Source organism: Ictalurus punctatus, chromosome 10 (genome assembly GCF_001660625.3).
Source record: "Ictalurus punctatus breed USDA103 chromosome 10, Coco_2.0, whole genome shotgun sequence".
NCBI classification, from domain to species: Eukaryota; Metazoa; Chordata; class Actinopteri; order Siluriformes; family Ictaluridae; genus Ictalurus; species Ictalurus punctatus.
The window spans coordinates 18,258,332-18,282,055 of NC_030425.2; the positions used below are offsets into that span (position 1 = coordinate 18,258,332).

Sequence of the window (23,724 nt, forward strand, 5' to 3'; positions counted from 1 at the left end):
TTTAATAGAAAAGTTATATTTATGAAGTGGCTTTATAAATAGTAGATGCCAATTGATTTGGCTTATGTTGTCTACTTCTATGGCAGAAGGAAATATGTTTGGGATAAACGGAGTAACAGCTGAAATTAATTGCATCTGCATTTTCAGTAGGCTACATTTATGATTGCACTGATAGCATTGTTATGTTGAAGATGAAATAACATTTCTGTGCAAGATTCTTTTCTACACTGCTATTTTTAAAATGTATTTATTAGCCTCACTGTGCAGTGGGTGTATATAGTATATAATATCCACCAGGCTTGGGGAGTAACAATACATGTAAAGGCATTATGTAATCCGGATACAAAAATCTGGTAGCTGTAATCTGTTACAGTTACGTCAAAAAACAAAGTAATGAGATATTTTGAGGGGTGCTAACAGGATTACTTTTTTTTTTTCATTTAAAAGCAAATAAATTAATCTTTTGACAACACAATATAGACAGCTGCTTGATTATAGTTCTGGTTCTGTCTTTCCAGTCGTGACTCATGAGCGACCTCCTGGTGCATGTACAAATACATTTTGTGCGAAGTTAATTTGGTAGGCTATAAATTGGCACAAATTGTTCTGTGAAATGCTTTTGTTAGGGTCACCATACGTCCTCTTTTTTTCAGACCTTAAAAAAACGTCCCCCGGTATTTCTAAATTTGAGAAAATGTCTGGGATTCTCTTTAGTTTCATGATGATGTGCTTTTGAGCTAATACTGCATCATGTGTGCACATGTTTGCATTGCTTTAAACCCCGTCTGTAATTCCCGCCTTCTCGCACGCAAATTGGTCCTGGCAGCAACTACTGACCAAATTCCTGCCTCTAAACCATTAACCTACTCTCAGCGAACATGCAAAGGCGAAACGCTGTTGTGGACGGCGTCAGTTGCTTGACAATAGCAGCAAATGACCTCTGTCCTGAGTCGAAACAATGCCCATGGCCATATAAGGTCATTTTTAATTACCTTATCACATTGCTTCGTGTTACATGGCCATTCAAATGTTTAAATGATGGCAGAAGGTACATTCGTGGCATCTGTTTTATTCCATGGACATTCAAAGGAATGTAGGAATTTATATACATTTATGTGATGCTTATAGTGTCTTTCAGTATATTAAAGTCTGCAGTAACACGCTTTTGAACACACTTAAGAAACTGAAAAAAGTGACCACTTTTTGGAAAACCAGAACGTTTACCCTAATTTCTGTGATGTAATCCGCATCAGGAACAGTGATTTTTTAAATTCATTTTCTTAAAGCAGTTCCAAACATTGAACATGTTTTTAAGCTCTAAATAAAAGTATTTTAGGTCATATTGCTTTTGACTTTACATGTGACCAAGTAATCCAAAAGCAATCAGTTTACATTACTTTTACATTGTGATACTTGGATTACATTGTTATTTATAACCAACAATACATTTTTAAAGTAACCGTGGTATCCACTTCTGTTCATAACAAAAATGTTACATTACCAGCGGTGTGTCCTTGTCTTTACACTTTACTTTTCACGATATGGCAGTGGTTTTCAAAGTGGTGGCCGCCAGGAGGCGCCTCAACAGTTTGGTGTGCCTATCCCTCGCACTAGTATGTTTTCTTTCTCCCTCTCAGGCAACCACACACACTAAATTCCTAATGTAATGATGCAAGATATTATTAATAAAAAAGGGGGATATATTCAGAAGACTATTTTTTATGTGTTTTAAAGACCTCTTGTAAAAGGGGGGCCTCTGTCAAATGTTAATGCCATCTGCAGGGCCTTGCCCTGGAAAAGTTTGGGAACCCCTGCTATATTGCACTCCAGTGAGGAATTCATGACTCGCATTCCTTAAATTTTAAGAACAACAGGATGCACAACTTGTATAAATCATTTAGTTTATTTAAAATTGATCATTTCCAACACACGCAAGTAAAAAGTTCGTTGATATAGTTAGATATAATCCAGACACTGACCTCTACAAACCATCAAGGCATTTCTGATCAAAACATCTCGCGCGCGCGTGCACACACACTCCGATTTACGACAGTACACAATTTAACCAGATTTCAAAAAGCCCAAACACTTTTTTGGGCATGTTTAATCGTTCATCTTTTATATGCTTTGTACAGTTTACGGTAAAACACGCACCTAAAGCAAACAAACAAAAAAAATAATAAAATGAATAATTCATTTAAGAATATTTTAACAAACAGTAAAAATAGGGAAAAAAAACTAAACAAGAAAAAAACAATTATTCACATTTCAACTTTTCTCCCACAAAACTGGGGAAAAAATGAATATGTGCACGGATGAAGAACATTTGACAGGAACCTGCAGGAACCTTTCGGACAGAAAAAGATGGACGCTCCGTTAAGTAAGGAGACACTGGAATGTCCAAAAGACTATTCAAGCAGAAATACAGTCCATTTATTTGGAAATTTTTATTTTTTTTAAAATGGAGAGCAGTTTTTAAGCATCAAATTTGATCTTCTTTCCTTGAGGTCTGGCTCCGGCTCCACCTCCACCACCTCGGCCACCTAAAAAATAAATCACCAAATTAAGATAATTATAAATTAACCTATATATTTATTAAAATGGATCCATGTTGGTATTATGTTGCTATGGAGACTACTTAGAAGAGCTAGACAGGGCTAAACAGGGACAAACCATGATGTAAAATTTTACATATTCATAATATGAAGTGTAAAGTGATGCATTTATTACCTCTGAATCCTCCTCTTCCTCCCCCACGGTGTCCACCTCCTCCTCTCCCTCCTCTAAATCCACCCCTTCCTCCTCCTCCTCTCCCTCCAAATCCACCTCCAAATCCACCTCCAAACCCTCCTCTTCCTCTGCCACCTCCAAACCCTCCTCTTCCTCCTCCTCGTCCTCCTTCTCCTTTCGGCTTGGCGTAATCCAGAGTTACTTTGTTTCCATCGATCTCCGAGTCATCCATTGCTTCCTTCGCTGCTTTGCAGTCTTCCTCACTGTCGAAGTCAACAAAACCATACCTGCAACATGTACATAACCTCAGTTAAATCTTTATCACTACAGATGTACTGCATTGTTACCATTCTAAAGTTGATGCTCTCATAACAGCAGATACCCAAGAGTTTTATTCCTCTTATACCACAGCAATTTGACAAGGATTACAATTTGTAACTTGATGATATGGTTTCCATTTAAAGTTACATTTAATGTTGTGGAATGTCTGTAAAACAAGTTTCAAGTGATTTGCAAGTCTGACTGATCAGAAACCAGAATTCAACAGTGCGGTACTAGAAATAAGGTGCAGTTTATGATAGAGGTTTATTGTGCACCAATGCACACAGGTTACAAACAGTAACTGTTATACAGCAAGTTGTCTCACATCAGACATAAGCAACTCCCATCATAGAGGAGAGACCCGTAGTAATGCGAGTGTGAATCTACTTCTCGTGCGAATCCATGCTCAGTCACCATCAGACAGAGAGGAGCTCATGAGAAGATAATGGAAATTTAACAATTAATTTTGAAAGCCTGGAGACTGCCATTAAATCAGAATCAATTCAAAATGAATCTTAAACCCTGGTATTGGAACCACAACTTGAATTTATGCCCTGTCTATTTTATGCACTTGGATGCAAAAAAAATACATATATACATACACACAGTAGGGCTGGGTGACATGATTATAATAGTATCTGCTAAACAGCCACAATAGACCTTTGACATGTACATCATAATATAACTAACTACCCTTAAACTTTTTTTTTTATTTTATTTTTTTTATGTGTAACTGTTTTGAGAAACATTTTAGCAAAGTGACAATAGCACATAAAAAAAATGTCTTGAAGTATCAATAATATGATCAAGTCATACTGCCCACCCTTAATTTTTAGCAAGAAGAATTATTTTATTTTACCCTTTACAGGATCCTGTATCTTTATCTGTGGCGATTCTGGCAGCGACAGCACCCTCGAACGCATCCCTCAGAGTTTGATCTGTCGTTTCGTCTGACAGGCCTTTAACAAACAGTGTTTTTGTGGGTCCTGTAGAAATAAAAGAAAATGCAAATTCAAAATATGCATTAATAATGGTGACAATTGATGCATATTGACAGTTAAATAACTAAAGCAAGTAAAGTAAATATTTATCCCTTATCTCAAAGCCCCTGAAATATTCAGGACTCCATCACACAAAACATCTATTTAGATTGCATAGCAATAATACACATTATGCAAAGATGCAGAAACTGTAAATGAACTGGGCTAACACCGTGAGAACAAAAAAGACCTATTTCAGATACCTTATTGGAAAATAAAGCAATACATATTGCAACATTTTAAAATACAGTGACAATTTTTGTTACTGTTAAATTAGCTATTAACAGAACATTACTTTTGTTTAAGGTTTAAAAAAAAAAAAAATTCAGGAATTGCTTTTATTAAATCAAGAAAATGTAGGCACTAACCAAACAAAAAAAATTAAATATCAGGATGAGACATTGTTCACCAGTGAATTGCTAGCTTTTTTGGAGAGTGTCCAAATACAACGTACTTTTTTTGTAAGAGGATTGTTGTATTTATTTGCGCCTTCCTAATGCACTAACATTACTACATAATGTTAGTTACCACTTTTTAGCACAATTATTCATGCATCCAAAATCATGTGACTGGGCAAATACACAGGACTGTTCAATTGTCTGGTAGACTAGCTAAGAAATTTGTTCTCTGCAGCCACATATTTAAAATGGGTGACTATCCTGATCAGAACAGGTGTTTGTCACACTAACCGGATCCTCCTCGTCCTCCACCCTCTCCTCTACTCTGGCTGAACTCCAGTCTGATGCTCCTGCCTTCGATTTCTGTGTTGTTACATGAATCCATCGCCTCCTTGGAATCATCTGTGTTTTCAAACTCGACAAACGCATACCTGAAAATAATGCACAAGTCACAATCATTTCAGTAGACAGAAATACGCTTTATACATAAAATTTTCTAATATCAATGTTCTTTTTGACAAGAGCAAGTTGAGTGTATAAAGCCACATCAGTACTTGACTATCTTAAAGAGCAACATGGGGATTCAGATAGACAAAATGTTCATCATATGTGGCATTAACAGTTCAGTTATCTATATAATTAAGAAAACAGTTTTATTCCTTTTATTGTACAGAAAATTATCAAGTTAAGAATCTCAGATTAATGAGTGAGCACTTACCCTTTTGGCCGGCCATTATTCTGTGGTATTCTGATAGCAACGGCTTTCTCAAACACGCTCTGCAGAGACTCCTCTGTGGCACTGAACGCTAGATTATTTACAACCAGAACCTTGCTTACAGGTGCTGAAACTGAAGAGAGAAAAATAACTGTTATGGACACATTTCTCCAAAACTCCAAACACAGTGTGCTCTTGTTCAGATGAAAGCACACTGTTTTTGGAGCTGACTATATAAAACTACATCAGGACTTGACTATCTTTAAGAGCAACATGGGAATTCAGACAGACGAAGTGTTCATGTGTAGCATTTAAAGTTTAGTTACTCGCTGACTAGCCAGTTTAGCCAGGGAACAACTACATCTCATTACAACCTCACATTATCAAAGACTACATTTACAACACTGCATCACGCATCAGCATGAAGCTTTATTAAGGACACATTTATACCAGCTTTTAACTTGACATACAAGACCCATTGTTCTTTCAGTCCTACTGTTCACAATTGTGAATAGTGTAGAAATAAACAAAAAATATTAAGAAAAAGGAGAATCACTCGTAGGTTAGGGGGTTAAACTCACCTGGTCCTTTGCTGCTCTGTCGGCTTTTGGCACCGGTGAAGTCCACCATGATGGATCGGCCCTGAACATCTGAACCCTGAGTCTCCTCCAACATTTTCTCAGCAATAGCTTCTGTCTTGAATTCAATATATGCAATTCTGTCCAGGACAATAAACAGTGTTAATTAACTGTGCATTAGTTAGCCAACAGGTTTCTAGTTTTAGTGTTTGTTACCCTCTGCTGCTGCCGTTGGGGCCGACAGGTACCCTGATATCCAGTGCTTGATCGAAAACCTCCTTCAGCTCATCTGAGGTTATGGAGTATGGCAGATTTTTCACAAACAGCGTCCGGGCATCTCTCTCTGCACACATACATCAAATAAAATCAGTCAGGTGCTGCTTGCAGCAAGTCAGATTTAACCAATGTGCCACCAGATCAGTACTTGACTATCTTTAAACCCCACACAATCACACGTGAATTCAGGGAACAAAAAAAGCTCCATCATATCTGGTTTCCTTAAAAGCATATGCTGATTGTAACATTAAGCAATGATCAATATATTTCTAATATTTTGATAAAGCCATGTGGCAAAAGTTTCATATCAACACAAGTCTATTGTTACTATAAATAAGAACATGCATATTACCCTTTTTGCTTTCCTGAGAGTCCTCTTTACTTCTTGCTCGGTCCAGTTTGATTGGCTGACCCATAAACTTCTTCCCACTGAGACCAAGGGCTTGCTGAAGGTCCTCTTCTGAGCCAAAGTCGACATAACCGAACTTCCTGCAACAGTGAGTTTCATTTTAAGCAAAATATAAAAACCCACAAACAATGAATACAAAAAAAAAAAGAAAAAAAGTTGATTCATGTTTTAGGGGTGTGGTTATGGAAATCAATTATAACTGCAATGTCTACTCATATCACATCACAATACTTAAGCCCAAATTAACATTATTCAATGATTTTGACAATACTTCAATAGGTACAACTCGAATACATAAAATATACACTTAAGAATTGTAAAGATTCAATACAAATTACCATCAAATTCTCTTCAGAATGGATTTGTTAAGAAAAAAAAAGTACAAAATAAAAGGAAAAAAAAAAGACTACAATATCTCAAGTGTATTGTGACAATTCATCATGACATCAATATAGTCATTTCACCCAGCCCGAGAAATTGCCACACTGAAAATAAATAACTTTGCCATGTTGCATTTATGCCAACATGAACACAAAAACAAGAACAATTTAAAAAAACACAACTAACTTGACGCAAGCTTAAATAAAAATGTACTCACTTGGACCCTCCGAGACGGACATCCTGAATCACCAGGCCTTCTTTCTTAAAGAATTTGCTGATGCCTTCTTTAATATCTTCAAAACTGTTATCCGCGTTCAGGTTACCCATAAACAAGCTGAAGGCTGAAAAATAAAGAAAAGTTCAACATTGATGACCTAAACAGAGCTGTAGTACACTAATATGGGTTAATAACGCAATTAATTATTAGTTATACAGCAACTGTACAGACAATTAGTAGCAAGGTCATATTTTCTTACATGATATCACACTAGAATTTTGGATTCTTATTGATCAAATGATTAATATTTTAATAACAGATCAGACACTAGTGCAGCTGCAAATCACAGCGTTATACTAACGCACTTATTCTAATACGTTATTGTTTCTATAGTAACAGCTCATTCAAAGAGTTTTGTATGGTAGACACACCATATAAAAGATACATGATATACAGATATTATACAGCGCCCTTGGAGCAGAGAGGGTTAAGGACCTTGCTCAAGGGCCCAACAGTGGCAGCTTGGCAGTGCAGGAGCTTGAACCCCCAACCGTCAGATCAGCAACCCAGAGCCTCAACCGTCAAGCCACACTGTCCCGTTTATTTTACATTACATAAAGCTGTAACTTTTACCAGCATCCTCAAGACAGGAGTTAACGCTTTGTGGTTTCTTAGTAAAATGACAAGCTGCAATATTTTAGAGAAAAAAGTCTTGCAAGAGAACAATTTTTATAGCTGCTATAATGCAAGCAAGGTCAGAAACTAACTTGTTTCACAACTTTAAATGCATCAGTACACAGATAAAAGGTGCAACACGTTTAATAAATAAATTTTAACTTGACAAATTGAGTGATACAAAAGGAATAAAATACTAGGGGGATGCACTATTCTAGGAAAATAAACAACTCTGGAATGGTAACAGTAACTCCCAATCATCTCAGTGTATTCCTTTCAGATACTCAAGGTGAAACAGTGTACTACTAATTAACACATTTTACTGAGCGATAATTTATTCAAACATCCAAAAGAATCTTACCTTCGTCAGATTTGGCTTTTTTAGCAGGTGGTGTTCCTTTATCCTTATTGACATTACCCTTCCTCTTTCCTGGTGTTACAGGAGCGGCTGCAGTTTAAAAAAATATATATATAAAAAATTTTTTTTTTTTTTTTTTAAATAAGTTTAAAACAAACATGCACTTCTGAAAAGAAGTGAACTTCTCAAAGAAGAAAAGCTCTAACAAGAGAACCAGAGCACATCAGCTCAATAAAAATAATCAAGAGTCAGTATTAAATCCCTTGAGACATCATCTGTGCACAGGTATTTAAAGTAAAATAAAAAAAGGAAAATAAAATACATAAAAAATATTATTTAAAAAAAAAAAAGTTAAATATGAACCAAGGATGCACTTATCCATTAGAGAAAAGGAAAATATTTAATAAAAAAAAAGAAAATGAATGTAGCTGATGCACACAATTTCTACCTTCTTCCTCCTCGTCATCCTCCTCCTCCTCCTCATCATCCTCCTCCTCCTCCTCTTCAGATTCCTCCTGGGCCTTCTTCATGGCTGCTTTTTTAGCTGGTGCAGGTGTTGTGTCCATTTCCTCTTCTGAGAATGTATTAAAAACAATATATGTTAATTAAGGCAGAGATCCAACACAAACACCAGAGCTGAAACAAGAGCAAAAGAGCACATCAGAGCAAACACCACATCACAAAGTCAGGATTAAGTCCCTAAACACTCATCACCTGTGCACTGGCATAAGTAGAATCTATTACTTTTTGTAATAATGTCTAGGAGGGGTGAGAATTAAGTGAACATTTCTCCACTAACCTACAAGATAACGACTCGCATAAAAACCCATATACACACCATCGTCGTCGTCGTCGTCATCATCATCCTCCTCCTCCTCCTCCGACTTCGCTCTAGCGGCAGGTTTAGCAGGGGCTGCTTTAGCGGCAGGTTTAGCAGGGGCTGCTTTTTTAGGAAGTGGAGCTTCTTCCTCTTCGGATTCATCATCTGTCACAAATATTTTGAATAAACCAAACTTAATAAATAAACTGACACCTGCATAAATAACATTCAAGCATAATTTGTTACGCATATACACTACCATCATCGTCGTCATCATCAGACTCCTCCTTCGCAGGAGCTGCTTTAGCCTTCACAGTTGTCGCCTTTGCAGTGGTCGCCTTAGCTGATTTAGCAGCCTTTTTGGGTGGCTCCTCCTCTGCAGAGCAAACAGATTTGACATGTTACAAACATATTTGCATTACAATACAGGTTTAAATTGGATTTTAATGACAGCATAAAGTGTCAGGCCGGAACCAATCAGTTCAATCTAAACTCTTTACAATAAACATTAGGACACGTACCAGACTCCTCATCATCATCATCCTCCTCCTCCTCATCATCATCTGATTCAACATCAGCTGCTACTTTCTTGGCAGGGCCTTTAGCAACTTTAGCTGGAGGAGCCTCTTCCTCTATTAGCAAGGAGAAAGAGAAAAAGTAGACACCCTCAATGCACAATTTCACACTTGAATGTGACTGTGACATGTATATTAATTATTACACGCATACACAGTAAGGTCTGCAAATATTCAGACTGAGACACTTCATAATTTTGGCTCTGTACATTTGTCTTGGAAATGAAACAACTGGGGTGCAATTGAACAGCAAATATCAGCTTTAATTCAAAGGGTTGAACAAAATGAAATGTTTAGATATTGCAACCATTTTCACACACAGTTCCCCATATTCAGGGGCTCAAATGTGATTGGACAGATTAACAATCAAACAAAATGTTCATTTTTAATACTCCGCCAAGAATCCTTTGCAGGCAATGACTGCTTGATGTCTGGAAGTCTTAGGTTCATGAACCGTTCCAAGCCTTCATACTTTTTTCTTCCCATCGTTCTGGTACAGGTTGATAGTTTCATTTGGCCAAAGAATTTTTCTGAATTTTTTTATTGGCGAAGTCTAATCTGGCCTTTCTATTCTTGAGGCTCATGAATGGTTTGCACCTTGTGGTGAACCCTAGGTATTTGCTCTCATGAAGTCTTTTTTTTTTTCCTTAGAATGTGCCAAACTATTGACTTGGCCACTCTGAACGCTCCTGCTACCTCATTTATTTTTTATATATATATATATATATATATATATATATATATATATATATATATATATATATATATATATATATATATATATATATATATATATATTTGCAGCCTAAGGATGACCTATTTCACTTGCATTGAGAGCACATTTGGCCACATGCTGTGGCTTCACAGCAACAGCCTGCCACATCTAGAATCAACTCCAGACCTTTTACCTTATATACAAGTACACAGTTTATTTAAAAAAAAAAAAAAAAAATACCTCTTCCCACAGGATATTACAACCTTTACCAGCATGTCAGTTCAAACAATACATAATCTTTCCAGACACTGAACTAACCTAAATTGCATAGGTTATCCCACCAAAAATTAAAATAAATAAATAAAGGGCTGCAACAACTAATCTCATTATCGATTAGTCAGTCTGCGCTTGGCACATTTACTCATTACATTACTTCTGTTATGAAAACATGCTCTGGAGAGTAAATACTAAATCTGTGTCCCAAATTACGTACTATACACTTACACTATGCATTACCTACTCTACCTTCTGGCAGTGATTCCACGCACCCCTCATGGTCAATGGTGTAATTGCAGGAGGTCCACAGGAAAGTTTTAAAAATGGTAAGAAAAATTGATATATTCAAATGAGATGCTTTAATCAATTTGGTTATTCGTGTGCATTCACAAATATCATGTTAGCTGACCTGACGATTGTTCATTGATCGATTTATTTTAAATTGATTTACAAATTAAGTGATAATTTGCAAAAACCTATGAGTGGTAGACAAGTTCAAGAGTTGAATTGATTGATAAAATAAAAGAGAGAATTCTGAGAATCAAATAAAATGTTAAATGTCACACCAACAATAAAATGTAATTGAACCTGATATTTGAACCAATCCCTGGGGAATGACCGGTTCTACCAATCGACCAGGGATTGCTAGGTCTGTAGAATTCAGTGCTTTTTTTGTGCATCCTTAAATAAATAAACAAACAAATAAAGATCTTATACACAAGTATATAGGTGGAACTTTTTTATAGATGCAAAAAAGCATGAAATTAAACTAGTCCTAAATGAATAATATAAATTCTGGTCTGTGTGTAGTGGGTTCTTTTCAGTCTTTTGTGTAAAGTTTTAGCCCTAATTTGATATTTGTAACACTCAGTTTGTGGATTTTATTTATAATAAACAAAAATGGCACTGAAAGTCCTCCCCCCAATTAATCGAAAAAATTATAGGCCAACTAACAGATCATGAAAACAATCGTTAGTTGCAACCCTAATATAAATAACCCTTACGCACAACGCACCAGATTCATCGTCATCATCTTCACTTTCTTGCTTGGCGGGGGCTTTTCCATTTTTCACTGCCTTCGCTGGAGTTACATTCTTCTTAGCTGCAGCTTTGGGAGGTGGAGCCTCGATTTACAAATAAAAATTTTTTGTTAAACTCCTCTGGTCATAATTTATAGACAGTGTGCAGGTAAGTGACAATACAACAAACCAGTCAACATGCACAATATTGCTGATTTAAAACCCTTACCTCTTCATCAGAGTCTTCTTCACTGGACTCTTCGACTTCCTTTGGAGGTGGAGGAGCCTTTTTCTTCTGTGGCGCTTCCTTCACTTGTTTTTTCGCCCCCTGCAAATTGAAGAATAACAAAAAAAATTCCGATTTTTATATTATTAACATATCCATGAAGCTTAGACAGTTATGGCATTAAATTAGTTTTATAGCACTCAAATTTGTCATGTCAGAAGCTCCAAGTTTCAGAATAGAAAAAGACAGTGCATTTCATTTATAGGAAAATGCCCAACTTTATAAAATGTAAAAACAAAACAAAAAAACTAATTCAAGGCACACGTAACTACCATGTAATAAAAATTGTCACAAACTAAATAATGCAGATTATAATAAAAGCACCAACTTATTTAGTTTTTAGAAGACGCACATAGTGAACATTTAATTAAAGATTGTATGAAAAAAATAATAATGATGCAGTTGTAGGTAATAGTACTAAGTTCTTAAATTTAAGCAAAAAATGGTTACAATAAAAATTAACGCTCACAAAGGCCACGTGGGATCAGGGACAAACCCACGTGGGCTCAAAACACGCATGGCATAGCATGCTAAGCTAACCAGCACACTAGTGCCGCAAAACAGTAGCCAAAATAAGTCGGTAAATAATATTCTAGTGCATTACACATTATTATAACCTCAAACGGTGCACCATATTAACACGAGCGCACTGATGAAACAGCACGAGCTTTTTTTTACGCCATCGCGGCTGTCCCCGAACTTAAAATAGCGGCACGCGCCGGACGCAGTGAGCAAGTCGTGAAGAGATTGTTAGCTAACGACGTTAAACTTCGCTAAAAGGCTATAAAAACACAAGAATATTAGAAGACGACGAATAAATAATAATAACTAGGCATCGTTAATGTGATCATCTTTAATTCGATAACAGCTTAACGTGCACAAAAAGCATCGAGGCCCAGTATCGGCCATTTTAAGTTTAGAATGATCAGATTTGGGCAGAATCTCAAATGGCGGCTCACTCCCTACTCAAATACCCTACGTCGTGTAGAAGCTACCGACCTATACACACTATGTAGGTGCACTACGTATCCAACAGGCAGCCATTTAATACTGAGCCCTCGCTGCTTACCAACATGGCCAAGGCCGCTCAAATCCGGATCCACCATTTTTTCAGTGCAATATGGTGGCGTATTCAGGTTTTAACAGATATATATATATATGACATATATTAATTTACAATATACTGACCGTATGGACGTGAAATTAAAATGGTGAAAAGAGTGTTGTCTTAAAACACATACATATGTGGAATTTCTCTGTAGCTAATAATATATGGAGACGAGCTTAAACTTCGACGTGAAGCAAACGTAAATGCGAAGACTTCATTTTGAATTTTAGCCACGGCATTAAACAAAAAGATCACTTACCTTCGCTAGTTTAACCATGGCTGGAAGGTGTTTCACTGAAACACGATAATAATGAATTAAAACAAATTCTTTTTTTTCTCCCGCAGGTCACTCACACGTGGTACGTCTCACTCTGTTAGATTGAAAAGACACACTGCCGCACGATGAAGCGCCTCAACACGTCTCCTCCCACTCACGGTTAGCTGCTTGACAAAATAGCGAGGGCTGACAGGGGGAGTTATGGGAAATGTAGTTTTTTGACACAGATCTTTTATTAATCAGAGCATAAAATTACAACGGTGAAAAGTGTTAAACGGCAAAAAAGGCGTCAGGATTTATTTACACACATGACGTGTTTCTATATTTTTGCTACAATGTAAATTACTTGTTCAAAAGTTTAGAAATAACTTCCGACTCAACTATTTATCCCTTTGAACAACGGCGGCGTTGTCTAGACCAATCAGATACCGTCTTCTCATCCGGGTGTCCAGCTATAAAATTGCGAGGGCTCCGTTCGATTTACCTCGTATATGTAATTGCAGGTCGGAATGACGTCATTTAGGACCTGGGGCATTCGACATCATCATCATCATCATCATCATCATGATTATTATTATTATTATTATAGATTTTTATAAAAACATTTGGCTGTATTGAGCACAAATCTTTATGTCGTACATTAAAGTGGTTTGGCTTTGTAGATTCATTCATTACCACTGTTAGGATGTATAAAGATACCAATAGCATTGTTATTATAAACATGGGCACTTATCTTATCTTATCTTATCTTACTTCTGATAGACTCTTTATTAATAGAGGTTTGAGACAGGGTTGTCCAGTCAGTCCATTTTTGCTTTTATTTTCAGTAGAACTGCTTTCTATTTCTTTGAAACACAATAAAGTGAAAAAGTTTTTGTTGTTTTCACAGGAAATACACCGAATCAAAACAATTCAGACATTTCAAATGCTTCTGGTTTAAAATGTAACAAGGGCACATGGTGGCTTAGTGGTTAGCATGTTTGTCGCACACTACCAGGGTTGGCTGTTCGATTCCCGCGGTGCCCCTGTGTATGTGGAGTTTGCATGTACTCCTGGTGTTGTGGGGGTTTCCTCAGAGCAATTCATTTTCCATGCTGATTGGCATGTCCAAAGTGTGAATGTGTATGTGATTGTGCCCTGCACTGGATTGGAACCCTGTCCAGGGTGTACCTACCCAACCTTGTGTCCAGTGCTCCCTGGGATAGGCTCCAGGTTTGTTTAGATTTACCATTCTCTAAAGTTATTTGTCTGACTTGAATGTACAGACTTTAAAGTTTTTTATTTGGAAAAACAATACCTCTCCTCTTAAAAAGTTTGTTTCATGTTTAACAAAATTAGATTAGATGTGGTTAAATATTTTTATTCCAATCTCACTTTCAAAGTTGGTTGGCATAAGAAATGTTTGGAATCTCCTGATTCTCAGTTTTTATTTTATTTTATTTTTTTTTTATTTATATGTATATATAGTATATTTATATGCAAACAACACTGGGGGCTTCCCATTTGTACTGTTGCAGTGTAAGTGAATGGCGACTGTGTCATGATTGTAACTCTCTTCCAAGGGCATTAATGGGACTATTAATCATCTTCTTTAAACGTACTTCTAAATAGACTGTTTGCATGCATTTTTTTCTTACCTGTAAGGGGTAATTGCATAAATATGTGAAAATTGGACAAAAAGTTTCGGAAAACCTGCCTCAGGTATTATCACTGTTTGCAGGACTACCAGAATGATAACATGTAAAACTTTTTGTCTGTCTAAAATGAGACTAGATTAGTTTGGTGTAACTAGCCAAAGGTAGGCACAACTAAGCTATCACTGTATGGGTTTAGCTGGTACAGTGCCATGCAGAGTATGTTAGCTGTCCTTATTCTCTGCTCATATCATGCTCACATAACATATACATATTCACAAACTCGTATAGACATTTACACACCTTGTTTTCCTGTTAGCCATACGTTGGTCTCGCCTCCGTTCACCGAAGATATAAAATTACAGGCTGTCTTCTTTTACTGATTTTCAGTTACATAGTGACAAACCGCTCCAAGTGGAGAATTATTCGGGTCTAAAGAAAACATCTTAGGGCAACAGCCCTGAATGCCCAGGCCAGGTTACGCTCCTGCTTTCTTCCATAGAACAAAAGGAGATGCTGCACAAAATGTTAAGGAATGACAGATTCAGTCACCATTCACATACACTGCAGTTAACTAAAGTTAGGCTACTACATGCTTTGAATAAAATTTAAAAAACAGAATGATAACAAAGGAGATTAAATACTTGCTTCAGTGACAAACAAGAACACAAACAAACAAAGTTCTGACATGCTAACAAAGTTTTCAAACATGGTGCTACACACAATGTGAATTTTCAAACAAATGATACATGTTGTGAGGATTTGTGAATTTTTTTCTCAGGACAAGCCCCCAGAAAACTGTTAGGATTTCAAACTAGAGAATCTCCAGGTTACGTTTCTTAAGAAGAGAGAAAGTGAATATACAAGAAAGATGGCGCCTTCGTCTCGCTACACACTTCCCACACCAAAGCTTTGGGAGAGTTTGCCAAATGACACACAGACACACAAAGTTCAAATGGTAAGAGCTCTCATTTATTCCAAGAAAGGCAGTATATATAATGTTTGACACACAACAGAGACAATGGGTTAACTATTGATTGGCTAGGTAGAAGGGCATATTTGCATGAAGCAGGAAGGTATGTAAATGTACAAATGGTGAGGGGCTTCATCCATCCACACCTCAGTCAACAGAGAAACAAAGAAAAAAGGTGTCAATACAGGAACCAGGAAACGGAGAGAGGGGGGTGTTCAGAGGGAGGGGAGAGTGTTCGTAGTCATCTTATCACATGTCTAAAAAAGATCCAAAAAAATGATGGCAACAAACCAGCACCACACAAGCACAAATGAACGAGACAGGTATTTGGACGAGATAGATGGAGAGGGGCTTGCGTGAATTCACTGCTCCAACAGAGATTTTGTAATGTCTAAGGATGGGAATAAGTTATGATTTTCACAAAATACAACCCCAATTCCAAAAAAGTTGGGACGCTGTGTAAAATGTAAATAAAAATAGAATGCAATGATTTGCAAATTGCATAAACCCATATGTTATTCACAATAGAACATAGAAAACATATCAAATGTTTATACTGAGGAAATGTAGCATTTTAGAAAAAAGAAGGTAATTTTGAATTTGATGGCCACAGCATTTCTTTAAAAAAGTTGCATTCTGTTTTTATTGACATTTATTTACATTTTACACAGCAGCCCAACTATTTTGGACTTGGGGTTTTAGCACAAATTGAGCATAAAAGAACAGCGCCGGTTTGGAGCATTTTGGACGGCATGGGGTGGAGAGTGACGTCACCGCTCGTGAAAACATTCTTGCATTCTTGTTATATCTTAAAGGTCCCTTTCGCAAAAACATTCTTGTTATATCTTAAAGGTCCCTTTCACACTGAGCGCGATACAATAAAGTGAAGCGCCGATGAGATATGCTTTCACACCGAACGCGAAATGATTGATCGCCTTCAGCTAATTCAGGCCTGCATGATAAGTGGCACTGACCGAGAATGCATTTTACACCTGTACACTATTCAATTCAATTCAATTCAGTTTTATTTGTATACCGCTTTTTACAATTTACATTGTCACAAAACAGCTTTACAGAAAAATATAAATTTCCAATTAAATTTTTAAATTGATGAATTTGTCCCTAATGAGCAAGGCAGAGGTGATGGCAACAGTGGCAAGGAAAAACTCCCCGAGATGATATGAGGAAGAAACCTTCAGAGGAACCAGACTCAAAAGTGAACCCATCCTCATCTGGGTAACAACGGATAGTGTGATTATAAATAAATCCCGTCTATAACTGTGTGCTACATGATAAAACAAAAGTGCAGCTGTGTAATCAGGAGATTCACCACAGTCTCAACATGAAGTCTATTCTGCTGAACTCATGCTCTGTCCACTGATGGAGACCCGGGCCCAAAAAGACACTGCACCAAAACAGTTGCAGTTGCAGTCCAATGCCATCTCCATGGCTTCCAAGTGTCCCTAGGCTATCCATATGGGGCCATCCTCAGCAACAGTGACTGGCCTCCAAGCGACAAGAACTCCGGAAGCAGGGCACCATGAAGGTCCAGACCGGCCTGGAGAGCAGAACGGTTCAGGCCCACTGCTATACCAGGAGCAACACGTGTAGAGCGTTGGTATCATCCAAAGGCTTTGTAGGCATTGGGCTCATCTGGAATCTTTGTAGGGGCTGGTTCTGAGCTGGAGCTGGCACATTCACTGATTAGGAACAGGAAACAAAGGGTGCACTAGGTGGCACAACCCACTATTCAACTGATTGACCTATCATCTTTGACCACTGAGAAGAAGAATCACTTAAATGTTGGCGCTAGTGATGGGAGGTTCAGATCATTTTACTGACTCGGATATTTGAATCTTGTTCAGCAAAATGAACGAATCTTTTTCCGAGACATTTCGTTCATTTCAGCAGAATATAATTAAAATGTTACATGATAAATTCCCCAACACATCTAATACTTACACAAATGTTGATCACATTTGGAATAAAAAATAAACTATAGGCTAATGCAACCAAGGCCGAATTATGAGAAACAGAAATTATTAATTAATAGTTGAACATTAGGTCTTCAGACAATGCAGTCTGTTAGTTCACCTCTCCTCCCGATCCAAGTCGTTCTTTCTTTGGTCACGTCACATTTGTCACGTCTGTAGCCCGGGAACAGAAATGATTATTTCACGTCTCGAGCCTTCGGGTTTGAGTCATTTGTTCATCCGGTGACCGCCTCATAGGCTGAATGCTGTGGGGCTGTGACATGATGAAAAGACTTGAACCCAAAGACTCGAGAGGTGAACTAATCATTTCTGTTTCTGGTTCTGCATGGTGCATTGCCTATGGGGCAGTCACCGGAAGAACGAACGACTCGAAATGTGAACTAATCATTTCTGTTTCCAGTATAGAACCTGTGGGGATGTTGCAGCGCATGCGCAGTCAAAAAATTACCGAATCACTCTTGCGACAACTTGTGTGTGTGTGTGTGTGTGTGACAGAGAGAGAGTGCACGCGGTCAGAGTCATATTAAAGATTCGTTCAAAATGAACGAATCATTCATGAATGACACATCACTGGTTGGTGCATAGCACCACTGAAATAGAAATACACTGGAATGGCTAATCATAGCGCAACTAGAGATAATAGGCAAGATCTCGGGCCGCCATCTTGCTCAGAGCTACATGGAGTCCATAGTTACTGGCAGCATGGCGTCAGATCACATGTACCCAAGGAAAAAGCCCAAACTGAGCCAAGGGGCACAGTGTTTTGAAGTGAATTGCTATAATTATCACAATCAGCAGGCCAAAGAAGGTGGCATTACATTTCATACAGGATTATTGTGTCATATCAGCTCGTAAATCCTGTCCAAAAGGCAAAACAGTACCACAGACACAGTGTATCTGTATGGACATCAGACATGTCACATTGACATAGGCAGTTTCTATGATCTTCACTTTGTTTTGGTTCAGTTTTTACTACAGTACACAAATTTATGATATTTTAAATGAAATTGGTTAAGTACTTGACTTGAGTAGTTTCCATATTTTCAGTTTCCCAAACAAAGATGTACATATAGAATACAGATGTAGTATTCTGCAGTTAATCCCACAGAGGCATTGTATACAACATATGGATAAGCTGCTTAAGGAGTAGGATGGAATTTATTGAAATAGTACACTTTTTTGCAGTCGTTTGTGTATAGCTGTTCTCACGTCAGGAATTGAGGTTGTTCGGGGCCTGATAGAGATCTGTTACAGACCGGAACCTTGAGATATATCCTTATGTACAAATTTAGTCAAGATCACATTGCATTATTTTTCAATACAGTACGACGTTGTGGTAAGCAAATTATTATAATTTCATATATTCCAAGTTTATTTGTTTAATGTTGAATTTGGAACTTAGATTTATAATTTCAATTGTTGTTATTTTAACATTTGATCTTTGATTTAAGTTGCTATATTGATGAATGGTATATATACATATATATACACAAAGGAAGATATCAAGATATCTGCAGTATAATAACGTAAGTATAGCCATAAGATACTAAAACTGTAATGATAAGTGTCATTGATAACAATAAACATTTACAAAGGAGAGACACTGTTATAAGAGGTGGTATAGTCTAATTTATTAACAGTACTTGAAAATATCCTGAATTTAAGTTTTATAGTTCATTGGTGATAATTGGTTATGTACATCATACATAATGATTTTCATTTTTAAAAATGTAATTTAAAAAAAAAAAATTTAGAGAGGAGATAGAAAATATGTATGGACGAGGACTTTGTTCTCCCAAACCAGGAAGTCCTGGCCACCATGGAGAATATCCTTGTATACATTGGAGGTTGGGTAGTTAGGAAGGCGCTGCTGAAAGTCTCATGCTCCACCTGAAGGGTGGCACTCATAACTTCAGAACCACCTCCAAGATACAGCTCCTCATACTACTTTATTCAGTTGAAGACCAATGGAGGACTTATTATGCCATCTGAGGAAGTTGTTACCATAGTGAGAGCTGTGGAAATGCATCTCAGAGAACTAAAGGACAGAAATGTCCTACCAAGGAAGAGTGTCTTCTCCCATTTCCAGTAACGAGTCTTGTCAGATATTGGAGCCAGGGGTGTGTTTGGAAATGGCATGGCAGACCATGCTGCTGAAACTCAAGATAGCATTGACAATCATACCATCTACCTGATCAGGCTTCAGGTATAAATATTATGCACTCTAAGACATCATCACATTGCCCAACTTCAGAACCTTGGATTAAATCAATCAGTGAAACAGAGCCTGAATAGGGCTGTTATCTTTCTAGTACAATGAACTGTATATACACTAATTTAAATAATGGGTTTTACATCCATTTTTGCATGTGAGTACTGATCAGATGAATATCACAATACAGATTGGTTTCATTTAACAATATGAACATGAAAATAAAAATGTGATTAATACAATAGCTAAAGGTAGTCTATAAAGTCACTTGGAAGGTTGTATCACAGGTAGTGCCTGAGAAATGTGTGGGATTTTTGTCTGAATGTTTTGAATCTATTGCTTATTAACCAACCCTGATGGCTTGTATTACGTAAGTTAGTCTGTTTGCTGAGGTCCTTGAAGTATATACAGACATTCTGTAATCATTTTTTCCCCTCCATTTTCAAATGTTATACATTGTCATGCAAACATATTTGGATTACAAATCATATCAATAATGGATAATTTAATAATATGCACATTAATAACAGTATGTATAAATACTGATGTATATTTATGCATATATTAATAATATTTATTATATGTACATATTAATTGAATGGTCAAGAGACTGCTTGATTAGAATGAATGGGAATAAAATTCTGCAGATTAAACCTCCATGTCTCCATGAAGCACTGAGCAAGATGGCGGTCAGGAATTTCGCGTAGCGACCCCTACGGCCAGCCCGGTGTATTTCTATTCCAGTGCATACACCACAACACAAGCTGTAAAGAAGCACAGAAACGAACTTTTCTTATTTCATGCGTATTCTACCAGAAAGGGAGGCAGAAAGTTTTTGTGTTTTTTGAACAGCACCATCAAACTGTTTTACTATGAATGAAATAATGTGAAATACAGTGCAACAACACAGTAGTGGGAGAAACCCCGAGTTTAATGCTTGTTTACCTCTATGCACGCGCACTTGTGTGTGTGACAGAGAGAGAGAGCGAGAGAGAGCGCACGCGCGCAGAGCAAAGTAACGGTAAAATCGTTAAAAGGCCAATTGGATGGAAACAGGCGGGAGACAGCAAATATCGCAAATATCTTTTTTTTTTTTACGCATTTCACTTTGTCAACAACATAAATGCGCAAAAAGTGGATGAAAACTAGGCAAAAGATAATAACTCAATATCCATTCTCTTCTCTCTTCCGGAAAACTCTTCTTCTGTGTTTACAAAGGTTTTCAACACAGCTTTCTGTGCTATAGCGCCACATATCTCGACCTTTTGTGTAACAGCAGCGTCTCTGGGCACGCGATATAAAGCTCAAATCTAATTGGACGGCCCGTTTCGTCACCGAGAGACAGGAAAAAAAAACGACACACTGCTTGAAAAAAAGTGTGGCTTTGTAGCGCCGTGAATGATCGCGCCCGGTGTGAACATAGAGATCTATTGTTTCCACTCAAGAGCGTCATCGCGCCAGTCCTTTCACACTGAGCGTGATTAAGCGACCCGAAAGGAAGGGAAATAGTTACAGGGTTTGTTTTATCGGCACAAACCGAGCACAAATACACGGCGCCGATTTGAGCGACATTGGGTGGAGAGTGACGTCACACAGCCAAAAAAGTTTAATATCTCAAAGACCAAACCAGCACAAACATTCGTTTTTGTGGAACAAATCAGCACAAACGAATGGCATAGTTTTGGCGATTACTTAATTTAATGGGGTGCCAACTTCACGTTTGTTCCTGCAACTTCATACCATGCAAACTGTCCAAATGTCATGAAGAAGCTTTACTTGCATGGAAGCTTTGCCACACACAACTTCTCACCGCACAAATGCATTCTATAGGATAATGCAGATATTATTATTAAGTGTATGAGAAGGGGTAATACATAGATGTATGTGACAATGAAGGAGTTATTCGAACTTAAGAGAACTTGCATAATTTATGACCGTGTATAATTTCCCTTCCAGACAAAGATTTTAAGTCTGTTATAAAAGCAATTCCAACAAGAAATTATCACTTCTATTTTGGAGGGAAAGTAACCACAATACCTAATCTATTATTAGAAGCTATACATATATACACAGAGCTGTATGTTTCAGCGAACCTAGAGGACAGACAGCAACTTAGTAAAGTTGAGGAATGTGTAAAGGACATTAGACGTTGGATGCTTATTAACTTTCTATTACTTAATTATGATAAGACAGAAGTACTTGTACTAGGACCACGTGTAGCTAGAAGTAAGCTTTCTGATCTCACTGTAACTCTGTATGGACTTTCTGTTTCATCATGTACAGCAGTAAAAGACCCTGGAGTGATTATTGACTCCAGTCTATCATTTGATGCTCATGTAGATAATATTACTAGGATAGCCTTCTTTCATCTCTAAAATTCTAAAATAAGAAATATATTGTCACTACATGTTGAAGAAATATTAGTTCATGCTTTCGTCGTGTCTAGACTAGATTACTGTAATGCCTTACTGTCTGGATGTTCCAGCAGGAGCATAAACAAACTCCAGTTAGTCCAGAATGCAGCTGCTAGAGTCCTCACTAGAACCAGAAGATATGACCACATCACCCCGATCTTATCAACACTGCATTGACTCTCAGTGAAATCTCGCATTGATTATAAAATACTATTATTAACCTATAAAGCACTAAATGGTCTCGCGCCACAGTATCTAAGCAACCTTTTGGTTTTCTATGATCCTCCACGCCTATGATCCGAAGGCTACAGCAGGGGGAAGAGTTTTCTCTTATAGAGCCCGACAGTTATGGAACAGTCTTCCAATTAGTGTTCGGGACTCAGACACAGTCTCAGTGTTTAAATCTAGGCTTAAAATGTATTTGTTTACTCAAGCCTACCATGACTAGACTTTCTGTTATGCTTAGCACAGTCTTAACAATCTCTCCCTTTCTCCTTATTTGGAGCCACACACGATTTTATGGAGATACTAGAGATCCTGATCCTTTCTGCTCTCCGGACCTGCCTGATCCGTTTTGGATGTCCTACCTCTGGATGGAGCTCTCATCTACTCCAATTCCAGATTGCTGGGACTACAGTTGCTTCTAAGGCCAAACAGACTTCATATAAAACCATAATGAACTTTTTTTTTTTTTTTTTTTTTACATTATATGTTGCTACCCAGATGAGGATGGGTTCCCTTCTGAGTCTGGTTTCTCTCAAGGTTTCTTCCTCTTAACATCTTAGGGAGTTTTTCCTTGCCACCGTCGCCACCGGCTTGCTCAATTGGGATAAATTTGCACATGTAAAATCTGTATACCGTGTTTATATGTTTCAGTAAAGCTGCTTTGAGACAATGTCTATTGTAAAAAGCGCTATACAAATAAAATTTAATAGAATTGAATATCCTTACTTGATAAAAAAAAATACAAGAACAAATATGTGAAATCTCTCCTGCAAAGAAGAAATGCTGTGACTCCAGGAGGTAAATATCCCTGGGATGACATTTTGTCAAACATCAACTTGAAAAGTCATGATTACTTCCATACAAGTATTGCATCCCTAACAAAGTCAAATAAATACATTAGAAAATACATCATAATATTTATCCATGTAAATTTAAACTCTCTCTGTATAAAGATGTATATGATTCGTGTTTTCTGTCCTTCCAACAGGGAAAATTGTCATTCACTCATTTTTTTTTTCACATCAGTCTTTTTCTCTCGCCAAAAATGTTATAGAGGAAAATATGCCATTTACAAAGGTTATAAACTTTCTTTTTAAA

The 23,724-nt window shown here is 37.3% G+C and overlaps 1 protein-coding gene and 3 non-coding genes across 4 annotated transcripts; all 4 read right to left on the reverse strand.

The window, feature by feature from the left end:
- Positions 1-2,066: 2,066 nt before the first annotated feature.
- On the reverse strand, positions 2,067-13,325 carry ncl (nucleolin). The gene is made up of 17 exons (XM_017478221.3): positions 13,157-13,325; positions 11,733-11,831; positions 11,500-11,608; positions 9,440-9,550; positions 9,178-9,294; positions 8,937-9,083; positions 8,547-8,672; positions 8,102-8,188; positions 7,066-7,189; positions 6,411-6,547; positions 5,999-6,125; positions 5,786-5,922; positions 5,208-5,337; positions 4,781-4,920; positions 3,911-4,037; positions 2,731-3,017; positions 2,067-2,543 (listed from the first exon to the last, which is right to left on the reverse strand). Exons 1-17 carry the CDS (start codon positions 13,172-13,174, stop codon positions 2,476-2,478), a joined length of 2,091 nt encoding a protein of 696 aa, XP_017333710.1. The 5' UTR covers positions 13,175-13,325; the 3' UTR covers positions 2,067-2,475.
- On the reverse strand, positions 3,366-3,495 carry LOC124628614 (small nucleolar RNA SNORA75). Its single transcript, XR_006983201.1, has one exon. It is a non-coding gene; the product is annotated as a small nucleolar RNA SNORA75 (small nucleolar RNA).
- LOC124628615 (small nucleolar RNA SNORD82) lies at positions 8,317-8,380 on the reverse strand. Its single transcript, XR_006983202.1, has one exon. It is a non-coding gene; the product is annotated as a small nucleolar RNA SNORD82 (small nucleolar RNA).
- On the reverse strand, positions 8,754-8,819 carry LOC124628616 (small nucleolar RNA SNORD82). The gene has a single exon (XR_006983203.1). It is a non-coding gene; the product is annotated as a small nucleolar RNA SNORD82 (small nucleolar RNA).
- Positions 13,326-23,724: the final 10,399 nt, after the last annotated feature.